Source organism: Canis aureus, chromosome 5 (assembly GCF_053574225.1).
Source record: "Canis aureus isolate CA01 chromosome 5, VMU_Caureus_v.1.0, whole genome shotgun sequence".
Lineage (NCBI taxonomy): Eukaryota > Metazoa > Chordata > Mammalia > Carnivora > Canidae > Canis > Canis aureus.
The window spans coordinates 50,334,681-50,358,810 of record NC_135615.1 but is presented as its reverse complement, the minus strand read 5'-3'; the positions used below and the strand labels follow the sequence as shown (position 1 = coordinate 50,358,810).

At 37.3% G+C, this 24,130-nt stretch overlaps 1 protein-coding gene across 12 annotated transcripts in view; it reads right to left on the bottom strand.

Moving 5' to 3' along the window:
• Window positions 1-24,130, bottom strand: part of LOC144314168 (uncharacterized) — a 260,622-nt gene that overhangs the window by 34,290 nt on the left and 202,202 nt on the right. For 2 of the 12 annotated variants that reach the window (XR_013379948.1, XR_013379951.1), the window contains 2 exons: window positions 6,667-6,791; window positions 5,475-5,576 (listed from right to left, as the gene is read on the bottom strand). The exons of 8 other annotated variants lie outside the window; for them this stretch is intronic. Coding sequence is in view for 1 of the 4 variants with exons in the window: in XM_077897972.1 (XP_077754098.1) it covers window positions 5,495-5,576 (82 nt within the window). In the remaining 3 variants the exon portion in view is untranslated. The remainder of the gene's footprint in view (window positions 1-5,474; window positions 5,577-6,666; window positions 6,792-24,130) is intronic. 2 more of the 12 variants (XR_013379953.1, XM_077897972.1) reach the window with 1 other exon arrangement.

Here is a 24,130-nt window from a genome sequence, read left to right as displayed (position 1 = left end):
GCTCAAGAAGCAAGCCCAACCTCCCAAATCATTCCAAGTCTTTCCCAGCATCATATCTGCTAAAATCCTATTGGCCAAGCAAGTTAGATAATGAGCCTAACCATCAATCCTGGGGAAGTATATGTGGCCTCTCATGAGAAGAGCTATCAATTCATAAGGCAAAGAGCACTGGTTAGAGGGTACAAATAATTTGGAACAATATAATTGAATCATAAACAGTCCAACCACTTGACTATAGTTTTTATTTCTTTTCTACATAAAGAAAAATGTTTTCCCATATTATGGCTCCTAAAAATCTCATCTAGTCATGGCATTATGCTTGAAGTTCACGTTTTATATTTAATAGCAGACATAGCAGGTCCAGATGTGATTATATTAATCTACAGACCCGTGAATTTTTAAAAAGTTACTTGCCTGAACACGTTCAACTGGCAAAAAAGTAGAACCAAAACCAAAAAAAACTAAATGCTCCCTTTTGGGGAGGGAAAGACAAGATCCACAAAGCAATCTCTGATTAATGTCATTTCTGAAATTCTGCTAGGCAATTGTCTGTTCCCCTTACTTTGGATGTAAAGAATGACCTTTGGGGCTGGCTTTCCTCTTTGGAGGGCAGTTCTAGTGAACTGTTTTCCAAGGCTTTTGGATATGACCACTGAGAGGTTCTCCCTTTTTTGTCGTACTCTTTGCACTGCTGAAGAGAACATTGGACAATAGGCATTTTATGACATTTGAAAATTTTCTGCTCTGATTTCTCGCTGTAGAAAGTTGGAAACTCAGAAGTCACTTTTACATTTTGAACAAGTTCTGTTTCTTTCAGTCCAGTGTAGTAGTACATTACTCAGTCTAGTGCTCTCAGAAATATTGTTAGTTTTCTATGTATTTGATTTCAACCAATGATATGTACTAAAAGGGAATTTTGCACTAGATATGCATCTCTCTCTAAACTTAATCTTGAATACTTTCAGCACTTCAAGCTCTATGAGACTATGTCCATAACCTTTCTAAAAACCTTCATGTTCAGCTGAAATAATCTTCTGAGTTCCATCTTAATCCTTTGAGAAGGCAAATCATTCATTTGAGCTCCACATGGAGACTGTTTTCTGTTGATACTCTCTGGATTTGATCCGTTTCCCAAAAGGCGCTTTAATCGCCATATTTTTTATTTGATGGAAAACACTTTCATTTTCCATTCCTAAAGTTCCATGACTGCCTATATTCTCTTTATTATTGGTTACTACCTAATCTAATTTATGAACTTTCCCCCTTAGACTTCTTTCTTTTGACACCTTGTAAAACGCCGCTAGCAATCAATGCAGTCAAATGCAGCTACCCTTCGAAGATCTCTCCTTGAAATATCCTTTTGCAGTTCTCAAAGTTCACTGGCTAAAATCATTTCTTTCAGACCATCACAGGTGAGTTATGCCAAATATTTAGCCACCACATAACATGAGGTACATTTTTACATCCTCATGTAATAATTTATTGTCCCCTAGCAGTAGTCTCAATTGTAATTGAGTATGTTTCAGATTTCAGTGAGTGCAGTACTCTATTTATAGCTTTCAGTTGCTCTACAAGTCAGCTTTTGTCAAAATACTACGCAGAAATCATCACAAAACTCAGTGGCTTAAAACACCATTATTTTCATATTACTCATAAATCTGTGGGTCAGCTGCGAGTTGCCGATCTTTGTTGGTTTAGGCTGGTCTGGCTGTAAGTTATACCTTGAGCCCTAAGTTTCTTCTTCAAGTCTCTCACCTTATAGGTTCAGGGAGCCAACCAAGCAGGTTCTCTTTGTGATGGAAGAAGAATAAAAAGCTTGTTTCACCTTTGCTTGTATTACATCTAACAATCTTTGGGTACCAAAAATCACAGGGCCAAGCCAAAAGTGATGGGATGGGAAATCTCACTCCATCGTTGGTGGAAGAAACTGCCAAGTCTTTGGAATGTTAATGGATCTGAAGAGTAGGGTAAAGAATGGGAGGGGAGCCTGGGTGGCTCAGCAGTTTAGTGCTGCTTTCAGCCCAGGGTGTGGTCCTGGAGACCTGGGATCTAGTCCCACGTCAGGCTCCCTGCATGGACCCTGCTTCTCCCTCTGCCTGTGTCTCTGCCTCTCTCTCTCTCTCTCTCTCTCTCTCTTTCTCTGTGTCTCTCATGAATAAATAAATTAAATCTTAAAAAAAAAGAATGGGAAATTGGGCCAATAATTTAATGTATCACGTTAATAGAAAGAATATGGCAGAAAGTTGACATAATCAGGTCACACAAAAGATAGATTCTTATGTTTCTAGATCCCACCCGGATAAAGGCTCTGTGAGCAGGGATCATATCAGAACTTCGAACAGATTAATTTATTTCAAGTCCAGCCTTACCCAGGAATGTCAGAGTGGCATGTAGATAAATCAGAAGAGGAATAAGAAACCACTTGGGCTGGGTCTACATTATTAGTGTCAACTTTATGCAATTTAAAATTAAGAGAGTGGCCCAGGTGTGGACACTGCCCCTAGCTATCACATTAAATTTTTCTGATCTCAGCAGATACTTTGTAAAATTGTTTCATATTTTCTATTTTCTATTCAATTTGTTTCTAAGAAAATTTCATTTCTAAGAAGTGGTTTTCTAAATGATCTCTAGAATTCATTTCTAAAAGATAGTTTTATTTCTATCCTAGATCACAATAAAAGATGCATACTGTATACCTGAGAAACCACTGGATTTTTTTTAAAAAGGTACAAATAATAAGCCAAGAGCAGATGTAAAATTGAATAAAAATAATTTTTAAAAGTCTAAAAAGCGTCAACGAAGAAATGGAATAAGTAGCTAGCAAGACGGTACATTTAAACAGAGCGCAATAATTACACTAAGGAAAAGTTATCTAAATATGCCAATTAAAAGACAAATTCTCACATGTAATAAAAAAGTAAGACACAATTATGTCCTAAAAAACATTCTTTTAAATATAAAGACATACACTGGGTAAGAGTAAAATAATGAAAAAGAATACGTTCCCAGTAGATGCTTACGTTGTGTCAGCAGAGGTCTTGGTTGTTGGGTTCCCCATGAAGGATTTAGCAGAAGATCCTTGCTCCAGTAAAGGCAGCCAAAAGGAAAGTAGCAAGCACAGAGAATTTTATTAAGGACAGTACACTATCAAGATGGGAGAGTGGCCGGGCCCAGAGGAAGCAACTGCACTGGGGCTAGGGGTGTGTTTTCTTTTTATGTTTGCGTTGGTTATGGGTCATAGCTACGACAGTGTCTGATTGAGGTTGTTTCCAATTATCTAAGGGAATCTTCCTATAGGTCAGGAAGTGGAGTCTTTGACCCTCCACGGTGCTTGCCAGAACTGTCATGGCCAGCTTTCCCCATAGTAAGAGGGAAGGGAGTTGAAACTGCAGTGTAAATATAATAAAGCTAGAGGCTATTGTAGGACACAGGCTGGATAGGAGAATGCATGGTCTGCACCTTTCGTTCTTGGTCTGAACACCCCGCGAGGTGGGAAACCTCGAAACCACTCTTTGCCACCACCTTGATCTCTAGCTCACGTCTAGCTAACTGCCTACTGGATCAGATATGAATCGAAGACAGTAATCCAACAAAAGCTGGAACAACTACATTATTGTTTGCTGCCCAAACAGACTTCAAAACAAGAACATTATCCGAGACAGAGGTATTGCATAACAAAGAGGGTAATTTACTCGAAAGGCAAAACATTTCTAAATGTGTATGCACCTTAGAATCTCAAAACAGAGGAACTCAAAATTAATAAAACTAATAAAAATCCACAGTTTTAGTAGTGTTCTTTGGTTGATAGATTAGACAGGAAATCATTAGGCACACGGAAGACCCAAACGCTATCAACAAGCTGACCTACCTGACATTTATAAAAATGAGTCATGAAAATGACATAACCCAAGGCAGAACTGTTGTTCTGGTCTCATCATTACTGTCATTGTTGTTGATGTTTTTGTTGTGTATAGAAACAGAGTACAAATCATAGTCCTTGTATTTTTTTTCAATCTGGAGAACATTAGGAAAGATTTTTCATATTCTTGGACTTTATTCTTGTCATTTGTGATGTGTGAATAATTAGACCTACTCTGCAGGACTCACAATAATTAAGTAATAGAATACATGTAAAAGTGAGAAAAAAAACAGCTCTGATGACACAATGCCTCGCATTTTTTTTCTCTTATGAAGAATAAATGTGCAAAAGCACAATTGGCAAAGAACTTCATCTTAATAAATAATGCTGTGCTGAAGAAGTGTCAGTTTACCTCTCTTTGTCTGTTGCATTAGTAATCCAAATGAACATTAAAGTGACAGAGGCTCCAGGGGGGGATATCCAAATTGATAGTCGAGAGGAGAGTAGCAGTAATTAGGAAGAAAAAATTTTAATTAAAAAATCGGTGAATAGTTAGTGTATGTTCATGACAAAATTATTAAAGGCACCAAAGAATGTAGCTAAAAACAATTTTCCTACTTATCACGATGCCTCAGTCAAACCAAAAATTTTTATTTCTGATGTAGATAATCTTATTTTGAACAGTTGATAGCACTGTCTGTATACAACCTCATAACTTAATTTTTTTTCACTTAATATATTTAGCCTTCCTTGTGCTTTTCCAATTCTACAAAGTACTGCATTATATGAACATATCATAATATTGCTACTCAATTACCTCCTAATGGGCATGAGGTCATTTTTAAACTTTCTCGATTAGAAAATTCTAGGGATATGTTTTCTTGTTTACACAAATTTTTTGTGGTAGTAAAATTACAACAGCATTGTTAAGATAAACTGAGGTATATTAAAAATTTTAAGAGTTTATTTGAGCAAAAATCAGTCCAAATTGGACAGTACCACATGAGAAGTGGTTAGAAGCACCCCACTGACAAGAGCCAGAGGGGAGTGGAAGAGACTTTTATAGAGAAAAAGTGGAAGCAAAGCAAGGAAATTATTGATTGGCTATAGATAAAAGTCTAGTTAGCTGTTTATGATTGGTTGTCCTTAGATTTCAGTTTTGTAACCTTGAGGCATTTACATGCCGAGATTTTGTTCTGATACTTAGTCCCCAATGGCATTAGAGCCACTTCCATTTAATGGTTTTCTTGTTTCATTTAACAGAAAAATATAATTGCTAGGTAAACACAGATAAAGATTTATATTCTCCAATAGTTATTAAGAATTGCTTCGATAGAAATTTTGCCAATTTATATTCCATTTTTATAAAGATTTTATTTATTTATTCATGAGAGACACACAGAGAGAGGCAGAGACACAGGCAGAGGGAGAAGCATGCTCCCTGCGGGGAGCCCGATTTGGGACCCCATCCCAGATCTCTCGGATCACACCCTAGGCTGAAGGCAGCGCTAAACCACTGAGTCACCCAGGTGTCCCACCAATTTATATTCCACCAGCATTCTATGAGAGTAAAGTTCCCCATACCCTTGCCAAAGTATATCAGTAGTTATTTTACCTTTGCACGTCCTTGGAAATTCATATTTCGGTTATGAGTAAGGTGGATTGGGCTTTTCCCCATAGGTTTAAGAGTCCTCGCATTTTCTTTCCTGTTTGTCCACTGAATAACAGAGTTATTGAACATTTTGTCAGTGGCATGTTGAAGGTTTTTAAAAAATTTTTATTTAAATTCAACTTGCCAATCATCTCATCAGAGGTTTTTAATATATTAAGAAAAATGATGAGTTTTTTTTTAATACTATGATTGGTAATTTTCTCAGATTGTTGTCATTTTGTCAGGGTTTTTTTATTTTCCTCCCTATGTCATCACTATTTTCTTTTATGAATTTTCACTGTTTTGTCATATTAGGAAAGCTGCTACATCCAGTAATTATAAAAACAAAATTCTCATGTTTTCTTCCAGTGTACAAGCACACCTACCTGGGAGGCAAAGCCATGTTACTTTTATTCGCAGTAGCCACGTGCCCATCTAAAATTTGGCAGTTCTTTTATTAAGGTAGAAAAGAATGGTCAGCTGGAACCAACAGTATATGAACATTTTATTTATATATACATATACACACATACCGATAGATACATTTGTATCATATCTATAGATATCATACATTCATATCGATATATATTCACACATTATATAAGCATGTAGATTTCTATATATTGGTATGTGTGCTTGTATATATGTTTATATATGTACATGTAGGGAAGGAAAACAATTTTCCTTCTACCCTTCTAGGTTCTGCAGCTGAGACCCTTCTGTAAGATAGATTACGGAAGAAAATCAAACAGAAGTTGAATAACATGTATGCCTTACATATACATGGTATATACTCAGGGAAACTAAACAAAAGTCCCCAAAATGGCCCAAGTCATTGTCCAGTGAAAGACAGAAGAAAGATGTTGGGGGATGGCAACCTTATGAAAGGTTATCAGGAAAAAAATGGTAAGGTGGTTATGTGGAGTTAATTTGGCATGTTCTTTATGGGTGGGAATTTCTTGTGACTTAGAGTCATCCTTTCTTCCAGGTACAGAGAGAGACATACATTTCAAAGTGGAGATTTCCCTTATAAATGTAAATTTATACAAAATTTTACAAAAGGGTAAATTCAGTTGTGTTTTCAGAGTTAAAAAAAAGAATCTGCTTGAAATAGGACAGAGGATGAAGGGTTGTGTAAATGAAGTAATTTCTCTACCTTGCTATGGTTTTGAAGTTTCCTTTCAAACAGGTTAATGTGCCTCTTCAAATGTTGGTGCCAAAATGGGATTATCTGTTTCCCAAACTTTAAACCACAGGGAGTAGCTTTGATTGAAGGGGTGCCTTGCATAGTGGAAAACACAATATAAAAGTTAATGAGCTGAGGGGGTGTTTTTCTGGCAAGAACTGCCTGTGAAAGCACTGATTGTGTGAGCCAAAGCAACAATTTAAATCTTGTAATCTGGGAAATGCTATGCTGAACTCTGCTACTTTTGATAGCACATGAAAACGTGAGTTCAAAAACAAACTAGCTCTTCTCCCTCAGAGCCCCTTTTGGTATATGTTTCTGTCACTTGAAAATGAGATAATAATCCCTCCCTAGGTTTAGAATAGTTTTCCTTTATGAGTTTTGGTGAGATAAAATAGAGGCTTTTAGACACACTGCAACTCCTTGTGAGCTCACAGGGAGATAGGCGAGTGGGAGGAAGAAATGATAGAAAACTAATTTGTAAAATATCATGTAAGTAGTTGGCCCTGAAGTCCCATTAATATTCTCACTCTGACATTATTTCACCTCCAATGGCCTTAGAATATAACTTATGCCAGAAAGATGAAGAAAAATATCTAACGGCATCAGTAACCTGGAAGTCCCCAAGACGATTCTTTTGCAGTTTATGTCAGGAATTCATTAGCTTAAATAACATGTTGCTCCATTGGGAAGATGCAGCTAACATTAGAAGAAACCGAGATTTTAGCCTTTGTTCTGATCCACTTAATTCTACAGTGTGCATGTGTGTTGCATGTTACCAAACATCCTGAGAGATGTGTCTGTGACTTGAGAGACAAAGAGGCTCTGGAGAGCAAAGGAACCAGCATGATTTTGCATGCAGTGTCTGTTCTACTAAGTTTCTAAGCGTACCATTCCCCTTCCTCTCCTACTGACTTCTAACTTCTGTAAAAATCAAGTTTTTCCTGGGGCACCTGGGTGGTACAGTGGATTAAGCATTAGACTTGGCTCCTGTTGTGATCTCAGGGTGCTCAGCAGGGAGTCGGCTTATCCCTCTGTCCCTTGCCCTGCTTGCTATCTCTCTCCACCCCCACTCTAATAAATAAAACAAAATCTTTTTAAAAATCAAGTTTTTCCACCCCAGTTATCATGTCCATACTCTGTTTACTCCCTCCTCCAAATGCCTCTCCATACCAATTGGTAATGTTTACCTAATGAAACACTAGTTTCATAAGTGTTTTGCAAAGAATTCTCAAGGGTGGAATGGTTGGACTTTTGGTGTGGTTGATTTCTTTCAGACTGTGTTTAATGAAGTGGTATAGGGTCAGGAACAAGACTCCCTCTGTGTACAGCACCAGTCTGCCTGTTTTCATAAAGCCAGAGTGTCCATTTACAAACCTCCGTCTAATGGGCTGTGGAACCTAATAGTCAGACAAGAGGTAGAGTGGAACCAGTGAGTCCAGAATCTACTTCAGGACCTGTTGGCAGGGTCTTTTGTGTTTAACAGTATGTGAAATTAGGACTCCTCCAGCCACTGTAGGAAGGAAGCCATCTACATTTATTTCCTTACATCTATTCCTCATTATCCTCCTGTAGAGTTTACCCTTTATTCCATTTGTACAACTGAGAATGCACCACAAATCTAAGATCTATCCAATGACTTATTTTTTGCCTTTTACCATTCTTTTGTGATATTTTTTTTAAATCTTTGACCCCATTGCTAATGGACTTATCTCATTTGTCCTCTAAAAGAGACTCTTATTACTGTAATAATCTGCACGATGTTACATTGGAAATTGTAACTTATTTTTGTGTGGTTATGTGAAGATACTCTAGACAAGGCATTCTAAACTGATGTGCCTGGGCAAGACACAATTAAAAAGAAAAAACTAAAAGCAAGTTAGTGACTTTTAATTCCTTACTGACATCAAGGATTTAAAAAGTTTGGGTTGCTGGAAATTAGAAGAGGATTTGAAAACTGTAGTGTTGGTCACAGATGCTTGTTTTCTTTGAGTCCAGTACTCCATTATGGGTGAAGAGAACTCAGCAGAAAATGTTGGCAAATTACCTAATTTGTACTTGCTGAGAATGGCAAATCAGAGATTCGCAATATAGGAGATTCTCCGGAGGACCCAAAAAGCGTCTGTGAAACAGATTTTAAGCATTTTCCAAGCCCAGAGGTTTAATATGAATTAGCTGGAAGTTATCACTCAAGTCTGATCTTTCCTCCTCTCTTTCTTCATCTTTCCACCCTGTATACCATCCCCAGAAAGGGCAGAAACTTCAGTGATCCAACTGGGAATGAGGGTATGAAAACACCAGCCGGAGAAGGAAAGAAGTTGCCAAGCATATACTCGCTCTCTTCCCCAAGATAGGACTCCCAGCCTATAGCAGTTCTTAGGAGAGGAAGAAGATAAAACTTTGAATAATTTCAGCATTTTGGTATTCTGTTTACTAAATAGAAGCAGTGTTTTGTAACATCAGAGTGCATAGAAAAGTCAAAGCCAGTAGAAATAACATGTTCCACTTAGCAATTGAACAGTGGGAGACAAAAATTATTTATGATGACATTCCACAAGACATACTTGTTCATTGTACTAGGTGCTCGTGCTTAATGTGGATGATCTAGAAAGTACAGATAAGTTAAAAAGTTAAACTTAGATTAATTCCATCAAGTTCTGTTAGTTACCCTAAGTGCATCTGTATTCGTGCACTCATATGTATAACCATACTGTTTTATAATGTTTTCCTTTAATAACATGTCATAAATATATTTCCAAAGCTTCAAAACCTGGGTTAGGTCTTTATACTTTGTGTCTCTGGTACCCTATACTTAACCCTTTAATAGCATTTCATTATTTAATGTTAGTTATATTGTCGATCAAATTGTTGTGTTCCACTTTGGTAGGCAGAATTTTAATATTATTCCTCCCCACTTGACCCTCAGCTTTGAATAATACTTTCCCCCTTTTAGGATGGGTGGAATTTGGGAGTGTGATGAGATAGCACTCCCATGACTAGGTTACATTACATGGCAAAAGTAAATTATCTGAATGGCTCTAACCTAATCACTTAAGTCCTTTAAAAGCATAGAGTTTTCTCTGTCTGGTGGCCAAAGTGGAAGTCAGAGAGATTTGCAAATATGAGAAGGGTTCAACACACCCTTGTTGGCTTTAAGATAGAGGAGGCCAAGTGACAAGCCACACAGAAAACCTTCAGAAGAGCAGGGACTAAGAACTAGGAGGAAAACAAGGATGTCAATCCTCTAGCCTGAACGAATAGAATTCTAGCAACCTGAACAATCTCCTAGACAGAGTGTTTCCTAAGCCTCCAAATAAGAGAGCATCTTGCCAGCACCTTGATTTTGGTCTTGTGAAATTCTAAGCGAGAACTGGCCTTGCCCAGATTTCTGACCTACAGAATTGTGAGTGAATAAGTGGGTCTGGTTTCAAGCTGCTGATTTTGTGGTAATTTTTACACAGTAATAGAAAATTAATATACTCTTCCTGTAAAAGTAGATTGTAAATCTTATAAGAGTAGGGACTGTCTTATGTTCCATCATAATCCCAGCACCTGGCACAGTGCTTGACAAAATTAATATTTGTCAATGAATCAATGAATGTATTTCGTGTACCTGTTGCTGCAATTGAAAGAGATGATGTGTAAATTTGCAAGTGTAAAGTGCAGTATAAATTTGGAGACTTATTTTTGTGTAGTTCCAGGGTGATACATCCATTTCATTCTTGGGCCGGATCTTAAAAATTGGCAAGTCAGTCCTAGAACACTGAACCCTGACCTGACTCAGTGGGAAAGAAGCTATGATACATGTGGGAGGTCTCTGGGGTCGAAGATCAGGGAGTAACACAATTTATATCACTTACACTTGAATCCCTGCATTCTGGGTATAAAGTTTTTGTAGCTTTTTCAAGTTGAGCTTATAGAAAATGAAAAACAGGAAGCAGAGTCCTACTTACGTCTCACCTAAGGTTTCCATAAAGTAAACCAATGGGGGTTAAAAGTAGCTCGGTAACAATTTTTCAGTCCCAGAATGCCAATATGTAAGATTCATTAGATAAGGAAGTAGCAAATTGGTGCTTTTTATTTGTATATTTCTGTTAAGCATTCTTTTTGATAAAATTCGAGATTAAAATTCGGTTTAGAATGTACAGAGTGGTATGATTGTTTCAGTCATGTTTATAATATTTAACAGATTTTATTTCAGTGATTTGATTGACAGAAATTTGTTAAGCATTGTTCTGTTATGCCTTTTTCTCATATATGAAAATCTTTATTTTGGGGCAGCCCTGGTGGCGCAGAGGTTTAGCACCGCCTGCAACCCAGGGTGTGATCCTGGAGACCCGGGATTGAGTCCCAAATCAGGATCCCTGCATGGTGCCTGCTTCTCCCTCTGCCTGTGTCTCTGCCTCTCTCTCTCTAGCTGTGTCTCTATGAATAAATAAATAAAATCTTTAAAAAAAATCTTTATTTTAAAATAATTTCTTTTTAATCATACTTCAAAAGTGCCCAGATGCAGGTTTATTAATTTTTTGGCATCATTTTTTTTCTAAAGGACTTGGAAAAGTTTCACCAGATTTCAGTGAATACCACATTTTATCTGAAGCTAGGGAACACAAGACAAGGAGAAATCTAAATCAAGGATTTTTTAAAATTTATTTAAAGCAGTTCTCAAATGCAGCTAAAAATTGGATTAACCAGTAAAAATGAACACAGTGTGTTTAACAGCTTGAACTTGTATGAAGAACATGATTGATTTCTAACTGTAAGTTGGAATACACTCTAAAAATTGTACTTTAAGTGATAAAATGCAAAAAAAAATAACTGAAATAAGACATTTCAGAAATGTAATTTGTCTGATCCCGTGTGTTGCTTTTATGGTTATTTTTGAATTTATAATTGCATAAAGGGGATGACCGCTGGTAGAGCTGGAAACAGATAAACTGTTAAATCCTAAAACCTACACAGTTGTAGAGTTTAGATTACACCATCTGGTTCTGATAAAGAAGAGTGAGACTTCAGAAAGTGTAGAAATAGACATTTGCTGACAGCTGAATAAGGGCGCATTCACAGGCAGTGCTTGATTTGATATTTAAATAATGATTTATACCTTCCCTTCTTCTGAGAAGGAGAAATGTCTTTTGAACACCTCCTGTGTGCAAGATGTTTTACTGCATAGTATAGTTTAATTTTTAAAAGAACTCTCTAAGATACTATTATTTCCATTTTCAAGAAATGCATATGAGACCCAGAGAAATTAAGTGATTTGTTCAGTGTTTAGGGGAAGAAACTCTTCCCTTCATATCCAATTTTTGTAAAGGAGATTTCTCTCACCTTTTGTGAAGAAAGCATATTGAGTAAAAAAGTATAACCAACCCATAGGTTCCCTGACTTTACATTATGTTGGACCCATCTAGGGATTTTGGAAAAAGGTTAATCTCTGCCTCCTACCTCCAGTAATTCTGATTTAATTCAACCAGGCTCCAGCCTAGATGCCAGAATTCCAGACATCAGAATCTTGAAAAGTAAATAAAGCAAACTGTAAAAGGAAAACTTCAAGACTGAAAATAAGGGGTCATTCATAAAAGTAATCCACAGAAAAAGAATTGAAAATATTGAACACCGGGTGTTGACAAACTATTTGGTTTACATAAAAGAGGAAAATTGAGAAAGCATCGACTACCTCTGACATAATTAACTGAGTTTCAAGACTGTGTGGTGTAGATTGAGATGTCATTATGGCACATGTTCTGAGGGAATATATTTAGCAAATTTTCTATACTGGGGTCCCTCGCAGAAGAGAAGATGACAAGAACTGTGAAAAGGTGTCTAGTTGGAAACTCTTACCAAGATCAGCCATAGATTACATTTCAGATTTTGGAAAGGGGGACTTCTAGGTTTAATTATCTTCTCAAAGTGGTGATGTTGTGGGGCATTTGTTTGAACAGCAACTCACACATCATCAGATAAACAAACTAGGGGTGGTGGAAGGGGAGGAGGGCGGGGGGTGGGGGTGAATGGGTGATGGGCACTGAGGGGGGCACCTGACGGGATGAGCACTGGGTGTTATTCTGTATGTTGGCAAATTGAACACCAATAAAAAATAAATTTATTATTAAAAAAAATAAAGCAAAAAAAAAAAAGGAACACAACAGAATTTGGACAACATTCTTAAGAATATAAGCGCCTGGTTCCAAGAGAAGGGACAACAGTGTAGACCACATGGTCCTTTGAAAATGTTGGTCCTACATGTTGGCCCTACATGTTACAGGGAAAACATTGGACCTACATGTTACAGGGTATACTTATTGACTGAAATGTCTTTAAAAGTTTTAATCAGATTGAATCTTTAATTAATTTAATAACTTGTCAGTGGCTTGAGGAGTCCCACCAGAATACTGAAGTGGTTTGGGATATAGAAACAGATATATATTCTCACACACACACACTTAGGGAAACATGATGCATTTCATGTAGGGCTAGACTTTTATATTCTTATTTAACCAAACTCAAAAGACGTTTACACTGTTACACACTAAGTAGCCTTGCTCATTTAATTGCAAATATTTGAGTTATTTTATAATAGGTATCAGCTGTTAGCCAATGAAAACTTGGAAAACCTCCATGACCCAAGCACTCCAAAGCAGCTCCTTAACCCTAAGGCTAATAACCACCACATCTTTACTACTGATCTCAACTGAGTTTTCTCATTCAGTAGCACATAATGGAAGAAATGGCCAGTTACTGAAAAACAACTGGATTATTTCCTGTGTAATTAATTACCTCATCCAAATAATTTATTATTCCTACCAAATAATAACTAAAGAAACTTTGATAGGCTTTATGTGTGGCCCAGAGACTTGGCAATGAGAGGGAAAAAATGCAGAGATTCTGGAATTTCCTTCTGAATGTGGATTAGTCTGTATCAGTGGCAAACTTTACAAGTGTTGATACTCAGTAGTCTAAAATTAGCATAACCCTTTCCTTGGCCCACCTGTACTACAGCAGGTGTGATGATGACCAAAAGGCTAGAAACAATATAACAAAGGGCAAATGGGGGACTTGATTAATTTTCAAAATGGATCAAAAGTCTTAAAATAACTGAAAAGGAACTAACTTTAGGATAGTTTCCCTGGGTTGACGTGATGAACTGTCTAATCGGTAATATTTTCTTTTATGATGTATTGGAACTTACAGGTCATAAATATAAAAGAATTGAAGCTTAAACATTGACGTACCATTTACATCAAAAGTCGACTTCTAAAAATCTATAAGTTAACAGTTAATAATCGCTAATGATCACAAAGATCCAACTAAAAGAAGCACATTGAATTATTAGTTATAATAGCAAACATTTGGAGACAAGGCAAATGTTCACATACAGCCAGTTGAGAAAATAAATGATGCTTCTCCCATCTAAGTGAATATTGTATGGATATTAAGAGTAATGAAATTAATAGATAGATAGATGTTAAAATATTTATGACTAATTATTTCTAAGAACTGCCACTTTGTCCTGCTGCCATTACGAGCATGTGCACATTCTATGATCAGGAGGTGAGAGGAAAGTCCTTGAAACTGAGATAAACCAAAAATTAAAACAAATCCTGTCTAGTTCTAAACTCCAACATAAAAGAAATATTAAGGCTTTCTTGTTACTGGCTCCCTGAAAATTTTACAAGGCTGATAACTGCATACATCTGAAAAACCTTTCAGTTTTAATAATCTTGGGAGAAAATTGCTACTATTCCATCTTGAACAAAATTAAACTCAGGAAATTTGGCATATGCTTCCTATAAATAACATATTTTATGTTGTTGTTGTTGACTCAGTCCTGATAAATCCTGGACTTCAGAAACCTTTATTCTAAATTTTGCTTCTTCCTAAATGTTTTGTCTCTGACATTTTTTCGGCAGTCATCAAATATGAAAAAAAAATCTAGTGCAAAACCATCAGAACTAAGTATTTAACTGGTTTATTGAGTGGACAGAAGTTGGTAGGTTAGGTACTAGTTTTCTCTAACTACTATAACAAATCACCACAGATTTAATGCCTTAAAAAGGGATAAATTTTGAAGTCAGAAGCCTGAAAAGTCCATTCAACAAGGCTGTATTCCTTCTGGAGAGTATGGGAGAAAATGTTTCCTCAGGTTTTTCAACTGTGAGAGGCCCCCCACATTCATGGGTTCATGAACTCAAATCACTCTCACCTCTGCCTCTATCCTTATATCTCTGTATCTCTGTTCCTTTTCTAAGGACCCCTTCACAATGACATGAACAATCCAGGATATTCTCCTGTCTCAAGTACCTTCAAATAATCGCATCAGGAAGCTTCCTTTTGCAATGTAAGATAACATATTTGCAGATTCCAGGGATTAGGATGTGAGCAACAAGATTCTATCAAAATCCACCCACTGGTCCCTAAATATTTTTGTCCATATCAGACATAAAATTCATTCACAACATTCCAAGACCCTTCAAAACCTCAACCCCTCCAGTCTCCACTCAAGTACAAATTTTGTCTACACTTCATCAGCTCAAAATGCCAATACTCTACCCAGGTACAGGTTAGTCCTGGGTATAGTAGATCCTGGGGCAAAACTCCTCAGCATTTGTGAACCTGTAAAGTTAGAAACAGTCTAGTTCTGAAATACTGTGATGGGATAAGCATATGAGAGCAATTACAGGCATTTCCATCCAAAATGTGTGAAAGTGGAAAGAAACACAGAATCACTAACCCCACGCAATTCTCAACTTTAGCGGGACAAACACTGGATTTTAAGATTGTTAAAAGTAATCCTTTTTGGTTCACACTCCCATCCTTTGGGTTCAGGACTCCCATCTTTGGGCTGAAGGCTTCACCCTAGGACTTCTTCCTTCTCATGAGCACTAGCATGTGTTTGAAGTGGAGTAGTGTCGTCACTCTGTTCCCTGTCTGTAGAACGTTGGGAGTCTGGTAGCTTTCTTGGAATTTGCCTTCTCTCTTATCTCTTTCAGTCCAAATGGGTAGTATTTCTGCTCAGAGAAAATTCTCAAGAACTTTGTAGGTCTCCTTTGTACATCCTGAGATTCACCCCATTAGAGAAGAGGTTCACCCCTCCACCATTGTATGGTTCTAGAATAATCTTATCTCTGTTCCAGGTTTCTCTTCTTTTCTTTTTAAAGATTTTATTTACTTATTCATGAGAGATGAGACAGAAGCAGACACATAGGCAGAAGAAGAAGTAGGCTCCCTGTGGGAAGCCTGATGTGGGACTTAATCCCAGGACCCTGGGATCATGACCTGAGCCAAAGACAGATGCTCAACCACTGAGCCACCCAGGCGGCCCTCTGTTCCAGGTTGCTGCTTAGGTAACCATGGAGGGAATCTGTGGGTCACATCCTAATCTCATCAGAGAGTCCTCTGTGCAACTGAATTCTGGTATCATGTGCCTTTAGAGGCACTGGCATATATGGCTGTCCCATCACACTCTTGGCTTTCTTGCCAAAGGACACTTTCCTGACAGTGACTCTAATTTTACTATCTTTTACAATCTAGAGAGGCTGAAGAGTGCCCCAAACATCAAATTCTGGTTCTTCTTTGCTGAATGGTTCTTCCCTCTATGTTTATTTCTTCTTGCTTTTTATTAGGAGCAGCAAGAAGAAACCAGGCCTCTCCTGGTTTCTGGTATCACTTCTGCCAAATATTCAAACTCATTCCTTAAAAGTTCTACTTGCTGCAGAACCACAGGACACAATTCCACTAAGCTTTCTGTGTCTTTTTATAACAAGGGTCCCCCTTCTTAAATCGGTAAAATAGTTTTTGCTTCCTTTGGAACATTTGACAGCAGAACTTTTAACATTCACGACTCTACTAACAGTGTATGATGATTCAATGATTTCTTATAATAATATAGCTTTTCAAATATAGTTAGTTAGTTTTTTAAATCCAGTTTTTTCCCTTCTGAGTCCTTACTGGCAGAGCTGTTAACATCTGTGTTTCAAGGCATTCTCTCACTCTTCCCAAAATCCTTCCATTCTTTGCCCATCACCCAAAGCCACTTGCATATTTTCAGGTATTTGTTACAGTAGCTCTCCACAATCAGCCTGAAGTCTATATAAACCGTCTATTGCTGCTATAACAATTTCTGCAAAATTTGTCCTAAAATAAGACAGGTTTCCTACCATTTAGAGGCCAGTTCCAAAATTAGGGTATCAACAGGACTGAGTTCCTTCTAGAGGCTCAAGGAAAAATTTTTCTTGGTTTCTACAGCTTCTAGAGGGTGACTGCTTTCTTTGGCTTGTGGGCCTTTGCTCTCATCACTCTGACCTCTACTTCCATCACCAGATTTCTTTGCCAACTCTGATCCTTCCCCTTGCCTTTTAGAAAGGCCTCCTTGATTACAAGTACCTACCCAGATAATTGCAGATAATCATCACATCTCAAGATCTTTAACTTAATTGCACTGCAAAATGGTGTGTACCATATAAAATCACATATACAGGAATTTCTAGCATACAGGAATTTCTAGCAATTAAAACATGGACATGTTTGAGGGGTGCTTATTCTATTAGATGTTGAAACCACAAAAGCATCTTTGCTTTTTATATGTGTCTTTCCAGCTTCTTGAAGATATCTCAGGTAGATCCCAATTTGTTCTGGTCACTTTTAAATACCAGACCAACTTCATTTTTGATAATTTACTGTGTACTTTAAAAAATCTAATTCAGAACTTAAATCTTATATCCAACTTGAAGATTTTTTGCAATCCTCCAATGAAAGTCTGTCCTGAAGCTTGTAAACCACAGTGGGGAGGGATTCATGCTACTTGCTCTACCTCTTCTTGTCCTGTCTCCTCTGGCCCTTTTAGAATCAGTGTAGTAGAACACGGTGGAGAGGAGTGGTGGCTTAAGGTAAAGAACTATCAGTCTTCTAGTTAGCTGGTGTTATCCGTAGGTCTCCTTGATTGAGGCTCCTACTTAATGAGTGTTTTTCTCATGAAAGGGAGTTAGGATTTGTCCAGTGTTTTCCTTTCTATGATTGTTATGCTATCATATACTCCTACGGTACATTACATTGGTGATTGTCCTATGTTGAAACAACCTTGCACTCTTAGGGTAAATCTCAATTGATTATTACATTGTGTAATTTTTTTTTGTACTTATGTATTTGGTTTGCTAAATTTTCATGAGGATTGTTGTGTCTTTATTCATATAGGATGTTGGATTTTTGGTTTTGTTTTTAAAAGATTTTATTTATTTATTTATTTATTTATTTATTTATTTGCTTATTTATTTAGACAGCATAAGCAGTAGGGAGGGGAAAATGGAAAAAGAATCTCAACCAGACTCCACACACAGCACAGAGCATGGTGCAGGGCTCCATCTCATGACCCTGGGATCATGACCTGAGCCAAAATCAAGAGTCTGAGGCTTAATTGACTGAGCCACCCAAGCACCCTTATAGTTTTCCTTTATTAGAACTTTGATACTGGTATTACTCTTTCATGGAATGAATTGGAAAGTATTTTTTTCCTCTTCTATTTTTTCTGAAGTCTTTTTTGAATGATAGGTGTTAAGTCATCTTTAAATGACAGTTTGACAGTGATGCCTTCTGGTTTTAGATTTTCCTTTGTAGGAAAATTTTTATAACTAATTTAATAATCCTTTTATTATAGTTCTATTCTGATTTTGTACAACATCATAAAGAAATTTTTGCAGTTCATGTCTTTATGAGTTTATTTCATCTAGTTTATATGTATGTCTTGGATTACAGTTGTCCGTAGTATTTGCTTAGTTTCATTTCTTCTGAGGTCAGAATTAATGTCTTCTATTTTGTTCCTGATTTTGTTATTTTGAGTCCTTGATTTCTACCTTCCAGTTGCTAATCTTAAAAATTCCTTGTGATATGGTCCCCTGTGGAGGGCTTGTCCTACTTTTGTGTGGATTCATACCCTGTGTTCAGTCTCATTTTTGGTTAGTAACAGTTGTTCTTTTGCTACCCAGACTAATCTTCTACTTTCAGGCTTTGAGAGGGGGCCAGCCACATCAATGTTTCTCATTCCTTTGAAAGCTCAACTTGTTTGTTGCCAATGACCTCACATTCTGTCATCTAGATCTTCGATGCTGCTGGGGTCCCTGGGACAGACCAAATTTGGTTTTGCCGTGTCACATGCATACACACCTCCAAGTATTCATCATATCAATGCAAAGTGCTCTTAACCCAAATAGTGACTTTGACCTCAAAGGAAAGGGATCTTCATTTCATCCCTTTTCAATATCTATTTTACCACCGATGAAAATCAAATAGAATGCTTGAAGCTCCCTCAGTTTTGTAGTTGTCTGATCAGAAGATTCCAGCCACGTTGTAGCTTAAGTTTATCTTTCAATTATGACTTTCTCATCAGCATTCTCTTTTTAACCGACCATGTCTTCATCTCACCTGATTACTGAGAAAGATTGAACTTGCAATTATTCCTCAGAGTCCTAGATTATGAGAGCTTTATGTCCTTTCTCTCTTCTTGAATATCAGGTCTTCTTAGGTGCTGGGCTACTAGAGAATAATTTCCTGTTTTGCAATCTGAACCCTCTCCCTGGCCAGTTGGAGAGCATATATTTATGCTTTTATCCATTGCTTCTGATACCTGAACTTCTGCTAATAAAGCATTGAGCCAGTTAGCATATTCAAGCACATTCATCATCCATCTTTGCTATCATCATCTCCATCATTCACTCTTGTTGACCTCTTAGTCTGTGGCAGGGCCCTGGATATTTACTTGAAGTAATGCCAATACTAGAAAACTCTACCCCATTCGGTGACATGGAGAGCATGAGCTGAGTTGGACAAGGAGAATGGAAATGATGTTGAACTTTATTTCCTCTACATTTTTGCCTCCTTTATGTGAAATTCTAGGGGAGAGGTTAAAAAAAAGGTGAAGGAAAATCATAAAAAAATGATAAAATCAGCAGACTCCTTTCATATCTAGAGCTCAATGCTATATATCATATGCTATTAAACTTTATGCCAGGGAGAAGTGCGCTTGCTGAAAATGTGTCAAACGTATTTTCCAAAACACAAATCCAACATTATTAACAGCCAGGAACTTATTGTGAATCTCATTCTGCACAGATGGGAGATTAACATAGCTCAGCAAAATTCTGATTTTGACAGCTTTTTGAGGGTTAAATTAGTAAAAAAAAAAAAAAAAAAAAAAAAAGCCTTATTTGACATGTCAGAATATTACAAGTCCGAGCCCTGGTGAGTCAGTGTGCCTGAGGGATCAATATGACTGGTGACACGCAACTCAGAAATCACACCAAAAATATCAAAACTTTTACTGTGTGCTAGCAATGTTAGGCCTTCTCCAAAGGCACGTGTGCTGCCTCTCGGCCCAGAGGACCCTCCCTGCAGGCACTGCCCAAGCAGAACTGGCTGTATGGTTAAGTAACTTTGAGAATTCCTAGATTTACACAGTCATTCAAGTTTTAAAGGAGTGGCAACATTAACCCACACCTTGAGGAGACAGTCATAGATCACAGAGACTGTAGAGGACAGAAACAGTATCTAGGTCAACAAAGATGCAAAACATAATGCCAAATGATAAGGCTGAGGAATTAATAAACAAGAGGAGCAAACAGTGGAGTTATATGAGTTGGGTAGCTGGGGGGCCTCTTGGAGCAGGACATTAAGCAAAGAGGAAGAGGATCATAGGTGGAAATAAAGTATACACATCCTTTAGGAATATTCCAAGAGCAGGAAATGACCACCAGAGATCACACAAAAACTATCCACCATTGCATAAAGCACAATTAGAATTTTTAAAATTTATGTTGAGGCTCTTCTTTTACATGGCTAACTCACTGGGAATTATAACCAACAAAGCAATTTCAAGAATAATACTATAGAATTAAGGATGGGAAGAGTGCTTTGGCATTTTTGAAAGGATACAGGACTTGGGTGAAATTCAGGTTTTCTGTTGATCTGTATCAATTAATATGTTGATTCTACCGATTAATATAGGTAAATAATGACATTACTTTGCCTCTACATCTTGGTATCTTTAACTATAAAGCAAGGCAATTACATAATCAAACAAGGTAGTAATTGTAAAATACTTTATGAATTATGAAGTCTTAACCTAAGGTAATACTACTGCTGTTTTTAAATAATAAGTAGGGGCCACCAGGGTGGCTTAAATGTTGAGCACCTGCCTTTGGCTCAGGTCGTGATCCCGGCTCATGGGATTGAGGCCTGCCTCAGTCTCCCTGCGGGGAACCTGCTTCCCCCTCTGCCTATGTCTCTGCTTCTCTTTCTGTGTCTCTCATGAATAAATAAATAAAATCTTTTTTTTTAAGAAATAAAATAATAGGTAAGAAAGACCTAAAATATTCACAGTTTTGCTCAACACCAATACAACACATAGCCTCAGTAATCCACCATCATACATAGGAAGAGTATTAGTGACAGTACATGATGACCTCAAACAAAAGCTCTGGCTCACAAGTTCTCTGTAGGGAACTCATCACTGGTCATTTACTTCTCTTTAAAGATCTAACTGGGATACTAGTATCTATGGCATTTGTCTTTGCTTGGAAGTTTTGCTTTAGTCAACACATAAAGCAGAAATTGTGTTGGTAAATTAGGTGATATTTGAATAAAGTATCTTTCTCCCTTATACTCATCAATAATGATGATCTCTGCAGTACCAAACAAAACAAAACAAAACAAAACAAAACAAAACAAAAAACAAATCTCAAGGTTAAGGGTGTAGGACTTTGCATTGCTGCCAATGATATCATGGAGAGGCTGGGAAATGTATACAGAGCAGCATCCAAGTCCTCAGCTAAATAGTGAACATAGGAGGTTTAGCTGTTTAGTCCTTTTTATGGCTCCAGCCTTTATAATCTTTATGCTCTTTCTGTAGAAAAGGCTATCATTAAGAAGGAATTGAAACTCATTCACACTGATGTGTCAATGTCTGGTAAGTTATCTTTGGTTGAAAGTTGTAGACTTTCCGTTGTAGACAAATTGGGATTCTCCTCCTGGTTTGAGATGACATAGCCGGATTCCTTGACCCTTTGAACATCTCTTTCTTCACGTATTAAATAAAGGAATTTGCTGTTACAATTGATTCCTACACTTAGTTACACATAAGAAATATCTAGAGGACTTTTGGATGAATATGAATTGAACTAAAAGAGTAGATATACTTCCAATTACCACCTCATTCCTTCTTAACTTAATTATACTAAGCCAAGTCTAGTGTTAGAGCCAACTAACATTTGCCTATACTAATTCCTACCCTTCTCTTCTCTTGACACCAATTTCTTTAATGCCAAACTTTTGTCTGTTTCATTTTCATTTTCTACCCTGAACTGCACTGACATAAGTGATTGGCAGGAGAGACCTTATGTCAACAGCTGAGACTCTATTAACAATTTACAACAAGATCAGCTTTGCTTCCTCATCATTTGTTACTGGCAGGCTGCAGAGTCTTGCCCTGACCTCTCCTGGGCTCCAGGACTATCATCATTGTTGTAAAGACATCTTTTATTTAAGGAACAGGAGCAATGTTTCCTGTTCTGCTTTTAAAGGCTTCTGATCTGACAGTAGTTTTGTGGCAATCATTCTGCCTCAACATATTATTTGGAGCCTAATCTTGCTCACCCCCAGCCCAAGGCAATCAAGAATTGTTATTAAGTGTACAAGTATTTATATTTAATTCCAGTCTCTTTCATTCAGACTGCGATTTTGGACAGGTCAGTCACCCATTTTAGGAAGTTACTAATACTATTTAATAATAAAATCTGAGAAGGTAATGATAGAATTTACCTCATCAGTTATTATAAAGGTGAAGACTTAATCTACGACAGATATTTACAAGAGTTCCTGGCCTACACTAAAAGCTCATAAAATGGTAATTACAACATTTAAGATGCTTTTCTCGTGTGAATCTTCATTTGGTCAACTAAAGATGGTTTGTTTCAAGAAGATGGAACTGAAGAGGGAGGCCACTTACTTTACCAGGTATTCAGTTGTGGCTTACTATTTTTAACAGTCTTATTGTGATATAAATGACATACAGTACACTGCACATATCTAAAGTGTAAAATTTCATGAATTTAATTTACGTACATACTTGTAAACCTGTCACTACAACCAAGAAAATAAACATATCCATTACTCTGAAACGTTTTCTCAAGCTCCTTTCAACACAGCTATTCCTCCCTCCATCCTTGCTCTCCAGCAGTGCTGGAGAGCTAACAATCATGAATGTTTGCATGTTCTAGAATTTTATGAAATTGAATCACACAAAGTGTATTTTCTATCTGTTTTCTTTCATTAACCACTTCTTTGCGTAGACAAGTGCTTTTATTTCTGTTGGCTTAATAACGACTTTAGAATAAACATGTTGTATGTAGATGCATATTCAACTTTGAAAGAAGGGACCAACTTTTCCAAGGTTGTACAGTTTTACATTTCCATCAACAGTATTTAGGATTTTCAGTTGCTTCACCTCCCTGTCAACAATTAGCCAATTAGCCAACATAGAGTATATCCTTAGTTTCAGATGTAATGTTCAATAATTTATCATTTGCTTATAATACCCAGTGCTCATCACATTACATGCTCTCCTTAATCCTCATCACCCAGTTAGCCCATCACACTTCTCCCCTCCAGCAACCCACAGTTTGTTTCCTAGAGTTAAGAGTTTTTCATGGTTTGTCTCCCTCTCTGATGTCTTCCCATTTAGTTTCTGCTCCCTTCCCCTATGATCCTCTGGGCCATTTCTTATATTCCACATGAGTGAAACCATATGATAAGTGTTCTTCTCTGATTGACTTATTTCACGCAGCATAATATCCTTTAGTTCCATCCACATCGATGAAAATGGTAAGTATTCATCCTTTCTGATGACTGAGTAACATTCCATTGTATATATACACCACATCTTCTTTATCCATTCATCTGTTGATGGACATTTGGGCTCTTTCCACAGTTTGGCTATTGGGGACGTTGCTTCTATAAACATTGGGGTGCAGGTGCCCCTTCGGATCACTACATTTGTATCTCTGGGGTAAATCCCTTTTAGGGCAATAGCTGGATCATAGGGTAGCTCTATTTTAACTTCTTAAGGAACCTTCATACTGTTTTCCAGAGTGGCTATACCAGCTTGCATTCCCACCAATGGTGTAAGCCCCTTCTCTGCATTCACCAACATTTGTTGTTTTGTGTCTTGTTAATTTTAGCCATTCTGATCAGCATGAGGTGGTGTCTCATTGTGGTTTTGGTTTGTATTCCCCTGATGCCGAGTGACATGGAGCAATTTTCATGTGTCTGTTAGCCATCTGAATGTATTCTTTGGAAAAAATGTCTGTTCATGTCTTCTGCCCATTTCCTTATTGGATTATTTGGTTTTGGGGTGTTGAGTTTGTTACATTCTTTATAGATCTGGATACTA